The sequence below is a fragment of the Coffea arabica genome, chromosome 8e (assembly GCF_036785885.1).
Source record: "Coffea arabica cultivar ET-39 chromosome 8e, Coffea Arabica ET-39 HiFi, whole genome shotgun sequence".
Classification (NCBI taxonomy): Eukaryota; Viridiplantae; Streptophyta; class Magnoliopsida; order Gentianales; family Rubiaceae; genus Coffea; species Coffea arabica.
In genome coordinates, this window is record NC_092324.1 from 26,660,982 (window position 1) to 26,674,101 (window position 13,120).

Sequence of the window (13,120 nt, forward strand, 5' to 3'; positions counted from 1 at the left end):
GCAATGTAATAGCAAACCAAGGAAAAAAAATATGAATGATCCGTAAGAGGGAAAGATGTCATTTGACTTAAAATAAAAGTGTGATTGGATAGAGGTTTAGTTGAACAAAAAAATTAGATTAATGTCATAGCACTTTTTGTTGCTTGATATAATATATATGAGATAAAATGATGGCTGATAAAATTAAAAAAATGATTCAGGTAAATATAAATATTTTTTTTCATATATTTGTGTAATGATGACAATGACAGGGTGAAAACAGTGCATGCAAAGAATAATAATAATGATAACTCTTGTGAGATGGATAGCAATTGCAAGTTGCACACCTTAGATTGAAAGATAATAAATAGGACGATAAAAAGGGAGAAGAGAAAATTGTGAAAATAACCACGAAAGGGAGACTATTTAGGTTTTCTCACGAGAAGGTTAATCAGAGGGGGAGGTGAAGAGAAGGGGAGATTGATTGATTGTAAAGCAAATTAAGAAAGTAGGTAGGAGGCAATCTTCTGATTGAGAGAAATTGTTAGAAACCTCAAGGGAGGTTTATGAAATTATCCTAAATAATTGATTTTCTAAAAATTTTAAAGGAGAAATATCTAAAAGTATCAGGTTCACATGCAAAGCATGTGCTCCCATTACTAGTGAGATAAAAAGGTATGATCGGAAAATGTGATCATAGAAAACGTAAAAACTTTAATCCAGATAAATATTTATACAATCACTAATTAGTTATTGCTATTATTATTGCTACTTTTTATACTGTTATAGATATAAGAGGATTTACTTATATTGGCCTTCGAAGTCTTATAGGCATGGAAATGTAGAAATGCTTTTCTTGTAACATATCGCTGAGCTATCAAGGAAAATATTTCAAGCCAAGATGTGTAAGATCGATGTCACATTGCTGCTTCGTGGAACAATATGCACAAGTACTAGTTCGCACGAAAGCAATTTTGCAAGTAGACACCATGTAAAATGTCAGTTTGATGGACTAAGGTTGACCTTATATGTTCCCATTTAATTCTTGTAAAATTGATTGCCATAATTTTATCTTTCCAACGATCCCGTCCACCAACTGGGATCCTTTTTTGAATACAAAATTGTGCCTTAGCAATTCAGTTTTCTAAATTGCTCTCTGATTAACATAAAGTAGAAGGGCTCAAGCTGATTGATTCTTGTGCTCTGAGTCCTGTCCTGAGCTTTACAGATACTAGGAGCAATGGACAAGTATCATCGGACACAACCTGTAGTCAACTGCAGAACACTGAGAAAAAATATGTTGCCTGTTATAGAGCTAAGATACAACTTCAAGAAGGATGCAAGCATCTATCAGGGTTCAGCTAATCCACGTTTTCCTGCTACAAAATACTGCTAGTTTGAACGATGAGCAGTATGGAAGATATGGCAAATTGAGTTCCAAAAGAAGTAAAATAGCACCTCATTTAACATATCTACAAATTGCTGAATCGGTTGGACAGTTTAACAACACCAGACAGACAAGGAACTCAATCCCGGATGTTTTCATCTGATCTGACTGAAACAGGGTCTGGTTCAGCAAGGGATCATAGGACTTCATTACAAATGATAGTAAGAGCGAGTTATCAAGGTTAATGTTGATCTTTGAGTGTAAAATCACTGCAAAACACAAAAACTCAAACTTAAGAAACTCGAGACAGCATGCAGTCAAGAATAAAGCCAGCACATAGTTGCATGACATTTTTGTTGTATTTGAAACACTAAAATAAGAACTTACCATGAAGAGAGAAGCAACCAACAAGTATAGAAGGTGGGGTGAGCTTAATAGCCTTCATCACAGCAGATGAAATAATTGCAGCAAGTAGCAGCAGCCAACAAGTACGCTTCAAAACTTGCAGCTTAGTCTTGATTGTGTCAGAAGATGCTATAACAAGTCTGTGCAGCTTCACTGCATGAGCAGTACATCTTCCGTGGCTGCTCCCAAAAACATTGTCATTATGAGAAGATTTCTCAAGTTTTGGTTGTAATATGTTCAGATTCAAAGTAGTTAAAAGTCAAATTTGAGTAGTAAAAGAAGAGTAGTATATCTGAACTTACCGGACTCTTAGAACCAAACACCAATTTGATGACCAACAGCTCTGAAAAGTCCTGAAATCTTTACTCCTAGAAAATCATAACCAAGGAAAAGCGAGACACAAACCCATCATCTACGAGACTTATCGAACAAATCACTAATCAAATGGTTCAAGAAGCTTGATATATGCGCCTTCAAGAGGTGATTAAACTCTGGAGCAACTATTTACTCCCTCTAGAATCAAGAGTTAGGGAGCTGATCACTTTAGCAATCACATCTTACATCCACAAAAGTAGATATATAAAATCAACAAAACGAAACTCCTAGTGCGTATTTCATATTGATGGGTAAATTGTAGGAAATGCAAACCAAAAATTAATTAATACCAGCTATAAAAATCTAATCTAGTTTCATCTAGGGGAGAGAACACAAAAATCTGCTTGTTAAGTGCAGGAGAAAGACGTGCAGTAGAGAATTGCTGGTTTTAAGTCTCGTAGAAAAGGTTTCTAGAATTGCTGCATGTGATATCGAATCTAAAACGTCCAATGCATTTTCAACAGGTGAAACTTCAGAGTGAGCAACCATTTCATCCTGGTGAAATCACGAGTTTAAAGAGAGTGTGCTGATGTTAGCAAACACAACGTACAAAGGACAGTAACTGCCATTAGTGCATTTCATCCAAAACATGATTCAGTTCACCCAAGAAAATCTCATTCATTTGCCATGTTTGATCTAGTACAGAAACATGGTATTGAATTAAGCCTCCATTTGCCATGTTTGATCTTTGTATCAGCAAATAATATGTGATAGAACGTGAGCAATACCAATTTAACATTAGAAATTAACCAAAAAGACTGTTTAGTTCCATTAATTGATATGGAGCCGTGCATGGCTTACTAGTGGAAAAGGTTACGAAATATTGTGCTTATTCATGATGAAGAGATTGAAATGACTGACTCTGTATCCAACTTGGCAGACCTAATCTGTTGTTGCTTCAATTATCAGTTGATATACTTTCAAGGAAAGAGAGGATTTTCAAAAGTGAAGGCGGTAATTAGGAGTCATCAGGGTTCCCGACTGAGCTTTAAGCCTACAGTCACTGCAAAACAGAAAACTCAAGACTCAGGACTTCACATAGCAAATCATGAGGCTAACTGGAAATTGCATGACATTTTTGTTTAGTCAATTATTCAGAAAGCCAAATCAATATTTGTTTCTGTTGTGCTTTTCTAACCTAAATCAGTAAGAAGATATCAAATCTTTCTGCTCAATCTACAAGTACCAGAAGTGCCATAGAAACTATTAGTTTTTGTTCAAAACACTGAAAAATGAGAAGTTCTATAACAATAATGATAATAAGCAGCACCCACAAGCATGAAAGGTAGAGAGCTCTAGAATTGCCATGAAGGTGAACTCTTTGAGACAGCAAGATGCAACGAGTAGAGCTAATTACAACTCTTTGACTCTTAAAATCTCAAATCATGGCATTTGAACTTAAACTTTAGAAGAGGATAGTCTACCAAGTCTCTGCTGCTTGAAAAAGTCTTAAACATGATAATTTTTTAAAGGTTTTAATTAGTGCATTGGATATTAAACTTCTTAAAACCCAATATTAAGCAGAGGAAGAAGATTATTGGTATTATAGTCAGAGTCAGAGTCATCGATGAGGTTCCATGTTTAGCTTTGTGCCTAAAACCACTGCAAAGCACAAAAACTCAAACTCAAGATGGCGCTCAGGATAGAATAAAACGAATGGAAATTTTCAGATAATTGCAGGTTTTCTGTCATTGTAACTAAAGCCCCAAAAGGAGAACTTACCATAAAAAAAGAGGCAACCAACAATCATAATAGCAGAGAGAGCTTAAAAGCCTTTATCAAGGTGGATTCATTAACAGTAGCAAGTCGCAACAAGCAGGCTTGACCAACTACCGGAATGCTTCAAAACATTCCGCCTAGAGTTGTTCAGTTGGAAGATACTCCACCAAGTTTTGTGCAACTTCATTGCTCAAATAGTACACACCTTCCTCGGCTACCTCAAAAATATCTTTGTGACAACAAGATTTCTTTTGTTTTATATGTAATATATTAGATATTAAAGTGGTAAAAAGTAAAAATTGAGTAGTGAAAGAAGAGAAGCATATCTAAAATTACCAGAAATTTTGAACCAAAACATGAAAGTAATGACCAACACCTGCGAAAACGCCTCAATTGACCATTGTCTTCATGGCTCAAAAGCCAAAATCAAGGAAAAGTGACCAGAAAAACATCATATATGACTCTGATAGAGTATGCAAGTTCATTATCAAGAGGTAAAAGTTCAGTCCCCTTAGAATCACAATTTTAAACAGTCAGATGACTTTAGCAATAATAACTTCAAATCTACAGAAGCAGAGCACGTAAATAGACTGCTAGTTGTTGTAAACGTTGAGGAAATGCAGGCCAAAAGTTATTGAGGTCTAGCCATATAGATGGTGCTGAAGAAGCTTCAAAATTCTAACCTCTGTTCATGAAGCTATTCTTCTATCAATCCTACAAAAACAAAGCATAGAACAGAATATGAACAGAGATACAGTAAAACATCAAAGCACGAAACAGGATAGGTGCTTGGGGTCATTCTAATTGATAGTTACAAGAGTATTACTATTATGTTGTAAGGAGTAAATGAGGAGGACGATAAAGAAATGCTAATGCCGCAGCTTTGAAAGATAATAAATAGGACGATAAAAAGGGAGAAGAGAAAATTGTGAAAATAACCATGGAGACTTTTTAGGTTTTCTCACGAGAAGGTTAATCAGAGGGGGAGGTGAAGAGAAGGGGAGATTGATTGTAAAGCAAATTAAGAAAGAGGTTATTGAAGGCAATCTTACATGATTGAATTTGATCCAAAGATGAAAGTTGGTTATTAATCAACTTATGCATAGGTCTTGAATGTGAGAAACTTTGGACCACTGGGAGTCGGGGCCGCTGCTCTCAGGAGTGCATCTTTCTTTTAACAGAGGAGAACCATAAACCTCCAGACGTTTTAGTTTGGTGAGACTTCTCATGGCATCCTCAGAGGGTAGATGTCCAAGCTCCGTGAAATGCCGTAAATGCGGGAATTCAAGAGCAGCGAAGTTTCCGAACCAATCTGGCAGAGCTTTTATACCTCCAAAGTCGCGTAGCCATAGTGACGTCAGAGTGGTCAAGTATTGGATCCGATGTGGCAGGGACTCCATGTGTGGCAACCCAATTAATGCTAATTCATGGAGTGTGGATGACGAAGAGGAGGAGGAGGATATCAATCCAGACCAATCAAACTCATTGTAAATTGAAGAATTTTCATGATCATCACCATCATCTGAGAAGGGACCAATTACAAGCTCCCTTAAGCTGGTTAGGAAACCAAATCCTCTGGGCGTCATGCTTGTTTTCAGTTTGGAACACCTGTATAATTCCAGCTCCAAGAGAGAAGGCGTTTGTTGCAAATCAAGCGGAAAGGAGATAAGATTGCGGCAACCAATCACCCGAAGCTTCTGGAGAGAGGCACAAGAGTGCAGTATGTCACCTGGCAGATTCGTCAACCCATCGCAAGCATAAATCTCCAGCTGCTTAAGAGACGCAAAGTTTTGCAGGGGAAGGAGTTCTCTGCATCTGTTGCAGAAATTAAATGCCAAACGTGCTAACTTGGGGGGTGTTGTTGCTGACTTGGGGAGTGTTGTCGTCGTTGGCAAATCCATTAACCATGAGGAAATTGATCGCCCATAAAATTCCAAATTACCAACTCCTCCAAATTTGGGTGGGGTCGAAGGCCATCTAACACATCTTCGTCATTGTAGTCGTCGCCTTCTCGTTCACAGGCCCACTGAAGTACCAGGCCAAATAGATTTGCCTTTTCAGATAGTTTTGCTTCCTCAGCTCCTTCCTTACCCTTTACTAGTTCCAGATTGCGTATCTCCAATTTGCCTTTGAGGTTCTTCAAGCTTCCAAGCTCTTCAATTTGTCGACCCTTCTCTCGACCCACATTAAAGAACTCTAGCGTCTGAAGGCAAGTAAGTCGTCCCATCTCTAGCGGCATTTGAAAGTCATTATCACTTATGTCATAGTGGAGATGTCTCAAGCTAATCAAATCGCGTATCCCCTTCGGAAGATCTTTAACTTTTGAGTAACTTAGCGTCAATGTCTGCAGATTATAAAGCTTGCAAAGGGAGTCCGGCAAAATGCCGATTGCAGACCGCTTAAGGTTAACATACCGCAAATGTATTAGTTTGCCAATTGAGACTGGAAGCTCTTCAGTTGTTGTATAAGACAAATTCAAAACATACAAGTTCTTCAACTTCATTAACATATCGCCAGATAAGTCAACATTTACAAACAATGTATGAAGCGAAGTTGATAGACTCTCCAAAAGTTTATCTCTGTCTTCTCCACCACCAAATGAGTCTATTGCAAGGTAACGAATCTGATCACCATTGTCTACTATACATGTATCCCTATCATTAATGACTTTGGTAGACTTTGACATTGACTCTGAAAGGTCATGCACTAGATCATGCATCTGATAACATGTTTTTGACGGATAATCTGATTCATCAATTATTTCTTCAAACAATGAACTCTGCAATAAAATTCTCAAATAATTCATACCAATTTCCTCCATCATCGTTTGGCTTTTGACATCTGTTTGAAGGAAACCTTCTCCCATCCAAAGTTCGATAAGCATATTCCTTTCTATCTTACTATCCTTAGGAAATATACAACAATATGCAAAACATTTCTTAATGTATGGAGATGGCAAATTATCAAAACTCAACTTAAGTATTTGCATCACGTGATCTCCACCTGCACTCAAACTCAAAAGCCTATTCTCCAAAATTGATCGCCACTCCTTTTTTCTCTTTAAACGTAACAGACCTCCTATTACACTTGCAGCCAATGGTAGACCATCACATCTTTTGATTACTCTCTCCTTAATTGCTTGTAGTTCATCAGGTACTTCTCCCCCTCCAACCAGGGGCGGAGCCAGAAAAAAATTTTAGTGGGGGCAAAAATAACATCAAAATTTTTTATCTACTCTTTTTCTAATTTTTTAAGCAAAAAAATAATAAATTCACCAACAAGTATAAATGGGGGAAGAAAGAAGAGCCGTCGGTTGTGAAGGGAAAATGGGGACCAGAGGAGGAAAGGGAATTGGGGAGTGGGGACCAAAAGAAAAGACTGATATAATTGATACTTGGCTCTGTTGGGGGAAAAAATGGAAGACCAGGGGAGGAAAGTGAATGATATAAAATTTGTGATCTATTTTTTCACATTTGTTCTAAAAAAACTCTGGGGGCACCTTTACGATTATATCAAAATTGTATAACTATTATACAAATTTGAGGGGAGGCAGTGGGGGCCCATGCCCCCAGTGCCCCCACCTTAAATCCGCCCCTGCCTCCAACTACTTTTTCTTTTAGGATAGACCAACAATGATCATCAGGTAGCCTTCCTAAGGCATAGGCTTCATCATCCATCATCAAAGCTCCAGACACAATATCTGCCACCTGACCAATACGAGTAGTGACAAGACACTAGCTTCCATTGGTTGGATTGAGTCCCCTCAAGGTGGTGAAAAAGTCATCCCACAATGCCTGATCATCATCCCACACATCATCAAGAACTAGGAAATATCTTTTTCCCCCAAGTTGATTCCCAATTTTTCCAACGATGACATTCCTATCTTCCACTTCAACCTTTTCTTCCACTTCAACCTTTTTTTCCGTCAATTGCAATAAAATGAGTTTGAAAAGATCCAGTATCGGAGCTTTTTTTGATACACAAACCCAAATTTTTTTGTTAAAGTGCTCATCAATTTGCTTGTTGTTGTATATCGATTTAGCCAAAGTTGTTTTGCCTAGACCTCTCATACCAGTTATGGGAAGACCAGAAAGAACCTTCTCAGATGGGCTCAACAGCATCTTCACTATCTTTGATTCATCATCGGCTCTTCCAATCATTGGAGCAACAACAGAGTCGGTCTGCCGATTTCTTTTGTCTCCAGCATCAGCAGCAGCAGGGAGGGCAGCTGCCATGACTGCTCTCTCGAACAGTCCCAAATCACTGGCTCCTTGGTTGATCTCATTCAGCTTAAGTTTGATGCCCCTGACCTTAGAAGCCATTCTCCAACGGAAAGCAAGATTAGTGTTAGAGAAGGAGAAGAAGCAGCATACCTTTCGCTTGTGCTGGTTCCGGGACTCCACCTTGCAACCAAGAGATTCGTAGTTGAGCTCATCCAACACGTTGTCAGCATCATAAGCAACCTCCTCGAGACTCTTCAGCCATTCTTGCACTCCCCGGTCCTGGTTTTGTTGCCTTTCCTCAGCATCAGCCAAGAGAGCATTGATAAAGCGAAGAGATCGAGTCATGCTGGCCACATCCTTCTTGAACCCAACTAACATACCAATCCTGTCAGTGGCAAGAGATACTGCCGTCTCCAAGGCAACCTGAATAGTGGCACTAATGACGGGGTCGGCCATTTTCCTGTCCTTGTATGGGGCTTAATTGCTAGGATGCTTTGTTGATATCAGATTGGTGATTTCCTTGTATGTATGTAGCTTGCTAGGATGCTTTTTCCTATCAGATAATAAAGATGGGGATGGACAAAAGGGTAGAGGCTTTCATCAAAGTTTTGGTGAGAACCGATTTATTTATTTATTTTTCAAATTTAGAATGGGATCGTGGGTTCCCGGTGGTATGAACGGAAGTATGGTGGAGCCACTAAGAGAGTTATGTAATTTAATCCAATTTATAAAGGGAGCCACATGCTTCTTCCTCGGTTTTAGTTAATTACATTGTTGCAGCTAGTGCTTCAGTTCACGCTAATGCCAGGCCAGGCCCTTGGGTTGCTGAAAATATGTCTAATCCTTGATTTTATTTATTTTTTTAAAAAAGAAATCCTGGAAAAAATCGTGGAAGGCACATGCAGTACAAGTTACAACTAACATTTCCATCTAAAATATTACTAACAATAAAACTACTAGAAAAGTAGTACATAGAACTGGATGGGACGCGTTTGCGTCTCAATTGTTATTATATTACTACTAGAAAAACTTTGAAGAATCTCAATTATTGCACCTGCACCAACAACAAGTGTGTCAAGAAAAAAAAAATCTAAAGAAATGATCCAATGAGGTTTCACGATCTGCCATTTTTGTTCCTTTGAAACGATAAGAGTGAGTCTTCTCTAATATTAGCTCGATTTTAAATATTTTAAATAATTATTATTGCATGCTTTTCTCTAATTTTTTTTCATTTATTAAAGTGAAATGTTCAATTTATCTATTTTAAAATACAGATAATTTCACAATCTTCCCCTGAGAATTTTGACAATTTTATTGAGCTTCTTCAAAGTTTTTATGACTTACACTTACCTAGAGCTGTTAAACGAACCGAGCTGTTCTGTAGCTCGGTTCGTTTCGAATCATTCGTGTTCGTGAAAGGCTCGTTCGAAACCTTAAACGAACCGAGTTCGAACGAATTTTTTTGTTCAATTAATAATCGAGCGAACACGAGCATGTTCGCGAACATGAACATAATTATCATTTGACAAATTTTAGGGTTAATTTTATAGCTGGACTTTTATATTTGGAGGGCAAATTACTTTGTTTTATTTGTTGTTTTTATGTTAATGTTAGTTATATAGTTAATAAATAATAGAATTTAGTCACTTAGTGCTTTAATTGTTTTTGAGAATGAGTAATGATTTGCATGGCATATTTAAGGCTTAAAATAATTTGGATTCGAGCATTTCGATCATGTTCGCGAATGGCTCGTTTATGTTATACGAGTTGAATACGAACTCGAACTCGAACACGAATTTTGCTTAACGATCTGAACACGAACACAGGTTTGGAGTTCGAAAATTAACGAACGAATACGAACGTTGTTCGAATCGCTTAACGAACAGAGTTCAAACATGAGATACTCGGTTCGATTCGGTTCGTTTATAACTCTACACTTACCTCCTTTATCCATATAAAAGGACAATACCAATGTTAACATTTTAATAAAACTCCCGTATTGGGTGTGCATATACAAAGAATGGGATTTGTAATTATTTTTTGTTTTCTTTTTCCTTTTCTCTTCTTATTCCTTCTTTTTATATTTTTGCTAGCGAAACCATAGGAAAATATAATCACCGACTCTAAATGTTGAATTAGTGACTTTTTTTTTAACAACTTTGAATGCCATCCAATTTTTATTTGTAAAAAAAGAAATGGTCAAAACTACTTGTACCAAAATGTGGTAATTCCATCAATCTAAAAATTCACAAACCTTAAAAGAGTATGACGACAATAATTTCATCTCCAATTTAGAAAGAAAATGTATCCCCTGTAAAGTACCTTGAAAAGCATTCTATCATAAGGATTTGGTATTGAAAACTTGACACTCTTTTCTTATATTTGTGCTAAGAATTGCTTTGCAAAGTAATTAAAGTTTATAATCTAAGGGTATTTGTTGACAAAATTTAAACCAAGCTATTTATAAGTTTATATAGTAGTTTTAGAACTAGATTTAGTAGATAGTAACTAGATTAAAATTGGTATCAAACTTGGTTTAGAAAATAGAATTGAGCTATATTTGGGTATTAGAGTTAGAATAGATTTAGTAATATATGTATCTATATGAGAACTTGGAGGAGTCGTACATTTATAATTGGGGAAAATTAGCATCAAGAGAATAAAATTCTAAATCCTCCCTGCCTACTTGTTCGTTCGTTATTTATACTTCTTTGTTCATACTTGAGATTTTGTCCATTGTTTTTTTTTTTTTAGTTGCTAACATTATTGACAGTTTGAAGGCCCATATTCACAGCAACAAATCACAAGCTTAGGCCAGCGGAGACAGAGAGTGTCAAAGGAGATTGCCATGATGTATTATTTCAACAAGGAATCCAAGGATTTTCAAATGTAAAAAAATACTGGAAAAAATGGTATGTACAAGTACAACTGGCATTTCCACCCAGAATATAGAAGTGGATGGCTCAACTCTCAATGCTGCGACGTTGCTTGATCTCAATGCCGATTTATTTATTTATTAAATTAAGAATGGGACCGTGGGTTGCAGGTGGTATTAACTGAAGTAAGGATGAAGCCACATGCATGCTTCTTCCTCGAATTTTACAGCTTATTGACAGATTGAAGGCCCATACATATTCCAGCCACGAATCACAAGCTTAGGCCAGCAGAGACAGAGAGAATCGAAGGAGATCGTCGTCATGATTCATTGCAACAAGGATTTTCAAATGTAAAGGCAGTAAGTAGGAGTCAACAATGTTTCCCATTGAGCTTTAAACCAAATGTCTATGCAATACAAAACCACTCACAACTCAGGACACCATAGAGCAAATGATAAGGCTAACTGGAAAATGACATGACATTTTTGTTCAGTCAATCAATTATTCACAAAGATAAATCAATAGTCGTTGTTCTTGTGCTTTTCTATCCTGGGATTAGTAAGCAGATACCGATTCTTTCTACTCAGACTGACTAGAGAGAAAAACTGGACGAAGATGGAGGAGGACAAAAGAAAAGGGTTGAGGTTTTGGTCAAAGCTTCTTTTTTTCCCCACCTTACTTGGTGTGAATTATGAAGCCACTTGCTTAATTATTCACAAAGCTAAATCAATAGTTTTCTCTTGGATATTAAGAAAGACATGTTGCTACATAAACAATTTTTTTTTTTTTACTTGGATATGAATTATGAAGCCACATGCATGCTTCTTCCTCGAATCTTGCTTGGTTTTAGTTAATTATGATTACAAAGACTACTTAGTTTACGGTAATGCTGGGGCCTTGGGATGCTCAAAAAGTCTAATCCTTGGTATTTAAAAAAATGCTGAAAAAAAGGTAGGTACAGAAAAACTGGCATTTCCGCCTAAAATATTAGCAATAACAATAGTAGAAAAATTATAGAAGTGGATGGCTCGGGTTTGAGTTCCCAAGCTCTCAATTGCTATATTAGGGCGGCTTTGCTTTCTCAATTATTGCACCTAAAACACCAACAAGTGCGTGCAGAAAACATCTAAAGAAATTGTTGCATCTGCTGCAAGAAGAGGTTTTCTTCAGCGTAGAAGAAGAGTGCGCTTCTTTTGACAAACTTGAATGCATTTTCCACCAAAACTGATTGGCGTTTTACTAGAATGTTTCTAAATCAATGCTGGATTTTTATTTTTTTTGTTCTTTATTACCTTTTTTTTTTTGGAAAAATCATTTAACATGTACCTTACATTTCGTTAGATAAATTATTTAAAATATTGATTTTAGGTTTCTTACAAAATCAAGGCAGCTAAATTTAGTCCCAACTTAAATTTTTTATCACTAAGTACACGAAGTGATCCACGTGCGGTCATTGTTTTAGGTGCAAAATCTATATTTTTTCCAAAACTAAAAGAAACTTCAAAAAACTGGAAAAATATTAATAAGGGGGATTGAGATGTAAGAAACATTTAAGAATCGAAAGTTTAAAAGTTAGGACCTTAATTCTGATAGTCTCGACTTTAACTAATTGATCAAGCCCTTTTCCCCACATAGAGGCTATCATTTCTAGGCATTAATGTGATTTCATTAAATTTTTCTTAAACATTTTATACATTCATCTTGGGGAGCAAAGTGCATATATGTTAAGTTCAAATGGATAAAGTATTACTTATGTCTCACTCCCAAGGCCGAGATGTCATCAAAGTGTAATGAACCCTTGAATTCATTCATCATTTCTCTTTATTCACAACAAGAAGTCACAAGCTTTGGCCAGTTGAGACAGAAAATTAAAAAACAGTGTCGTGATGTGGTTCAGCTAAGATCAAATGAATTTCAAAAGTTAAGGCAGTCGTTAGGGGCCAACAAGGTTTCCCATTGAACTTTTTAAGCCAAAAGTCACTGCAAAACAGAACCCTCAAACTAAGGACACCATATATAGCAAACCATAAAGCTAACTGGAAATTGCATGACACTGTTTAGTCAATTGTTCAGAAAGCTGAATCAATATCCATCACGAACCAATGCTCAATTTGTTAATCTTGAATGTTGCTTGGTCTAGTAAATTAATATTAATA

General features: G+C 36.7%; 2 protein-coding genes across 7 annotated transcripts; both read right to left on the reverse strand.

Annotated features, from left to right (window-relative positions):
• Nucleotides 1–1,265: 1,265 nt before the first annotated feature.
• LOC113704135 (putative disease resistance protein RGA3) lies at nt 1,266–8,845 on the reverse strand. 6 transcript variants are annotated; one of them, XM_072061367.1, is made up of 5 exons: nt 4,918–8,845; nt 4,549–4,579; nt 2,074–2,139; nt 1,754–1,950; nt 1,266–1,635 (listed from the first exon to the last, which is right to left on the reverse strand). In XM_072061367.1, exon 1 carries the CDS (start codon nt 6,852–6,854, stop codon nt 5,766–5,768), a length of 1,089 nt encoding a protein of 362 aa, XP_071917468.1. In that variant the 5' UTR covers nt 6,855–8,845; the 3' UTR covers nt 1,266–1,635; nt 1,754–1,950; nt 2,074–2,139; nt 4,549–4,579; nt 4,918–5,765. The 6 variants fall into 6 exon arrangements, with proteins under 6 accessions (XP_071917468.1, XP_071917466.1, XP_071917467.1 ...); XM_072061365.1 differs by having other exon boundaries at nt 2,074–3,149; XM_072061366.1 differs by having other exon boundaries at nt 3,869–4,579.
• LOC140003916 (putative disease resistance protein RGA3) lies at nt 7,600–8,544 on the reverse strand. Its single transcript, XM_072060986.1, has one exon. It carries the CDS (start codon nt 8,542–8,544, stop codon nt 7,600–7,602), a length of 945 nt encoding a protein of 314 aa, XP_071917087.1.
• Nucleotides 8,846–13,120: the final 4,275 nt, after the last annotated feature.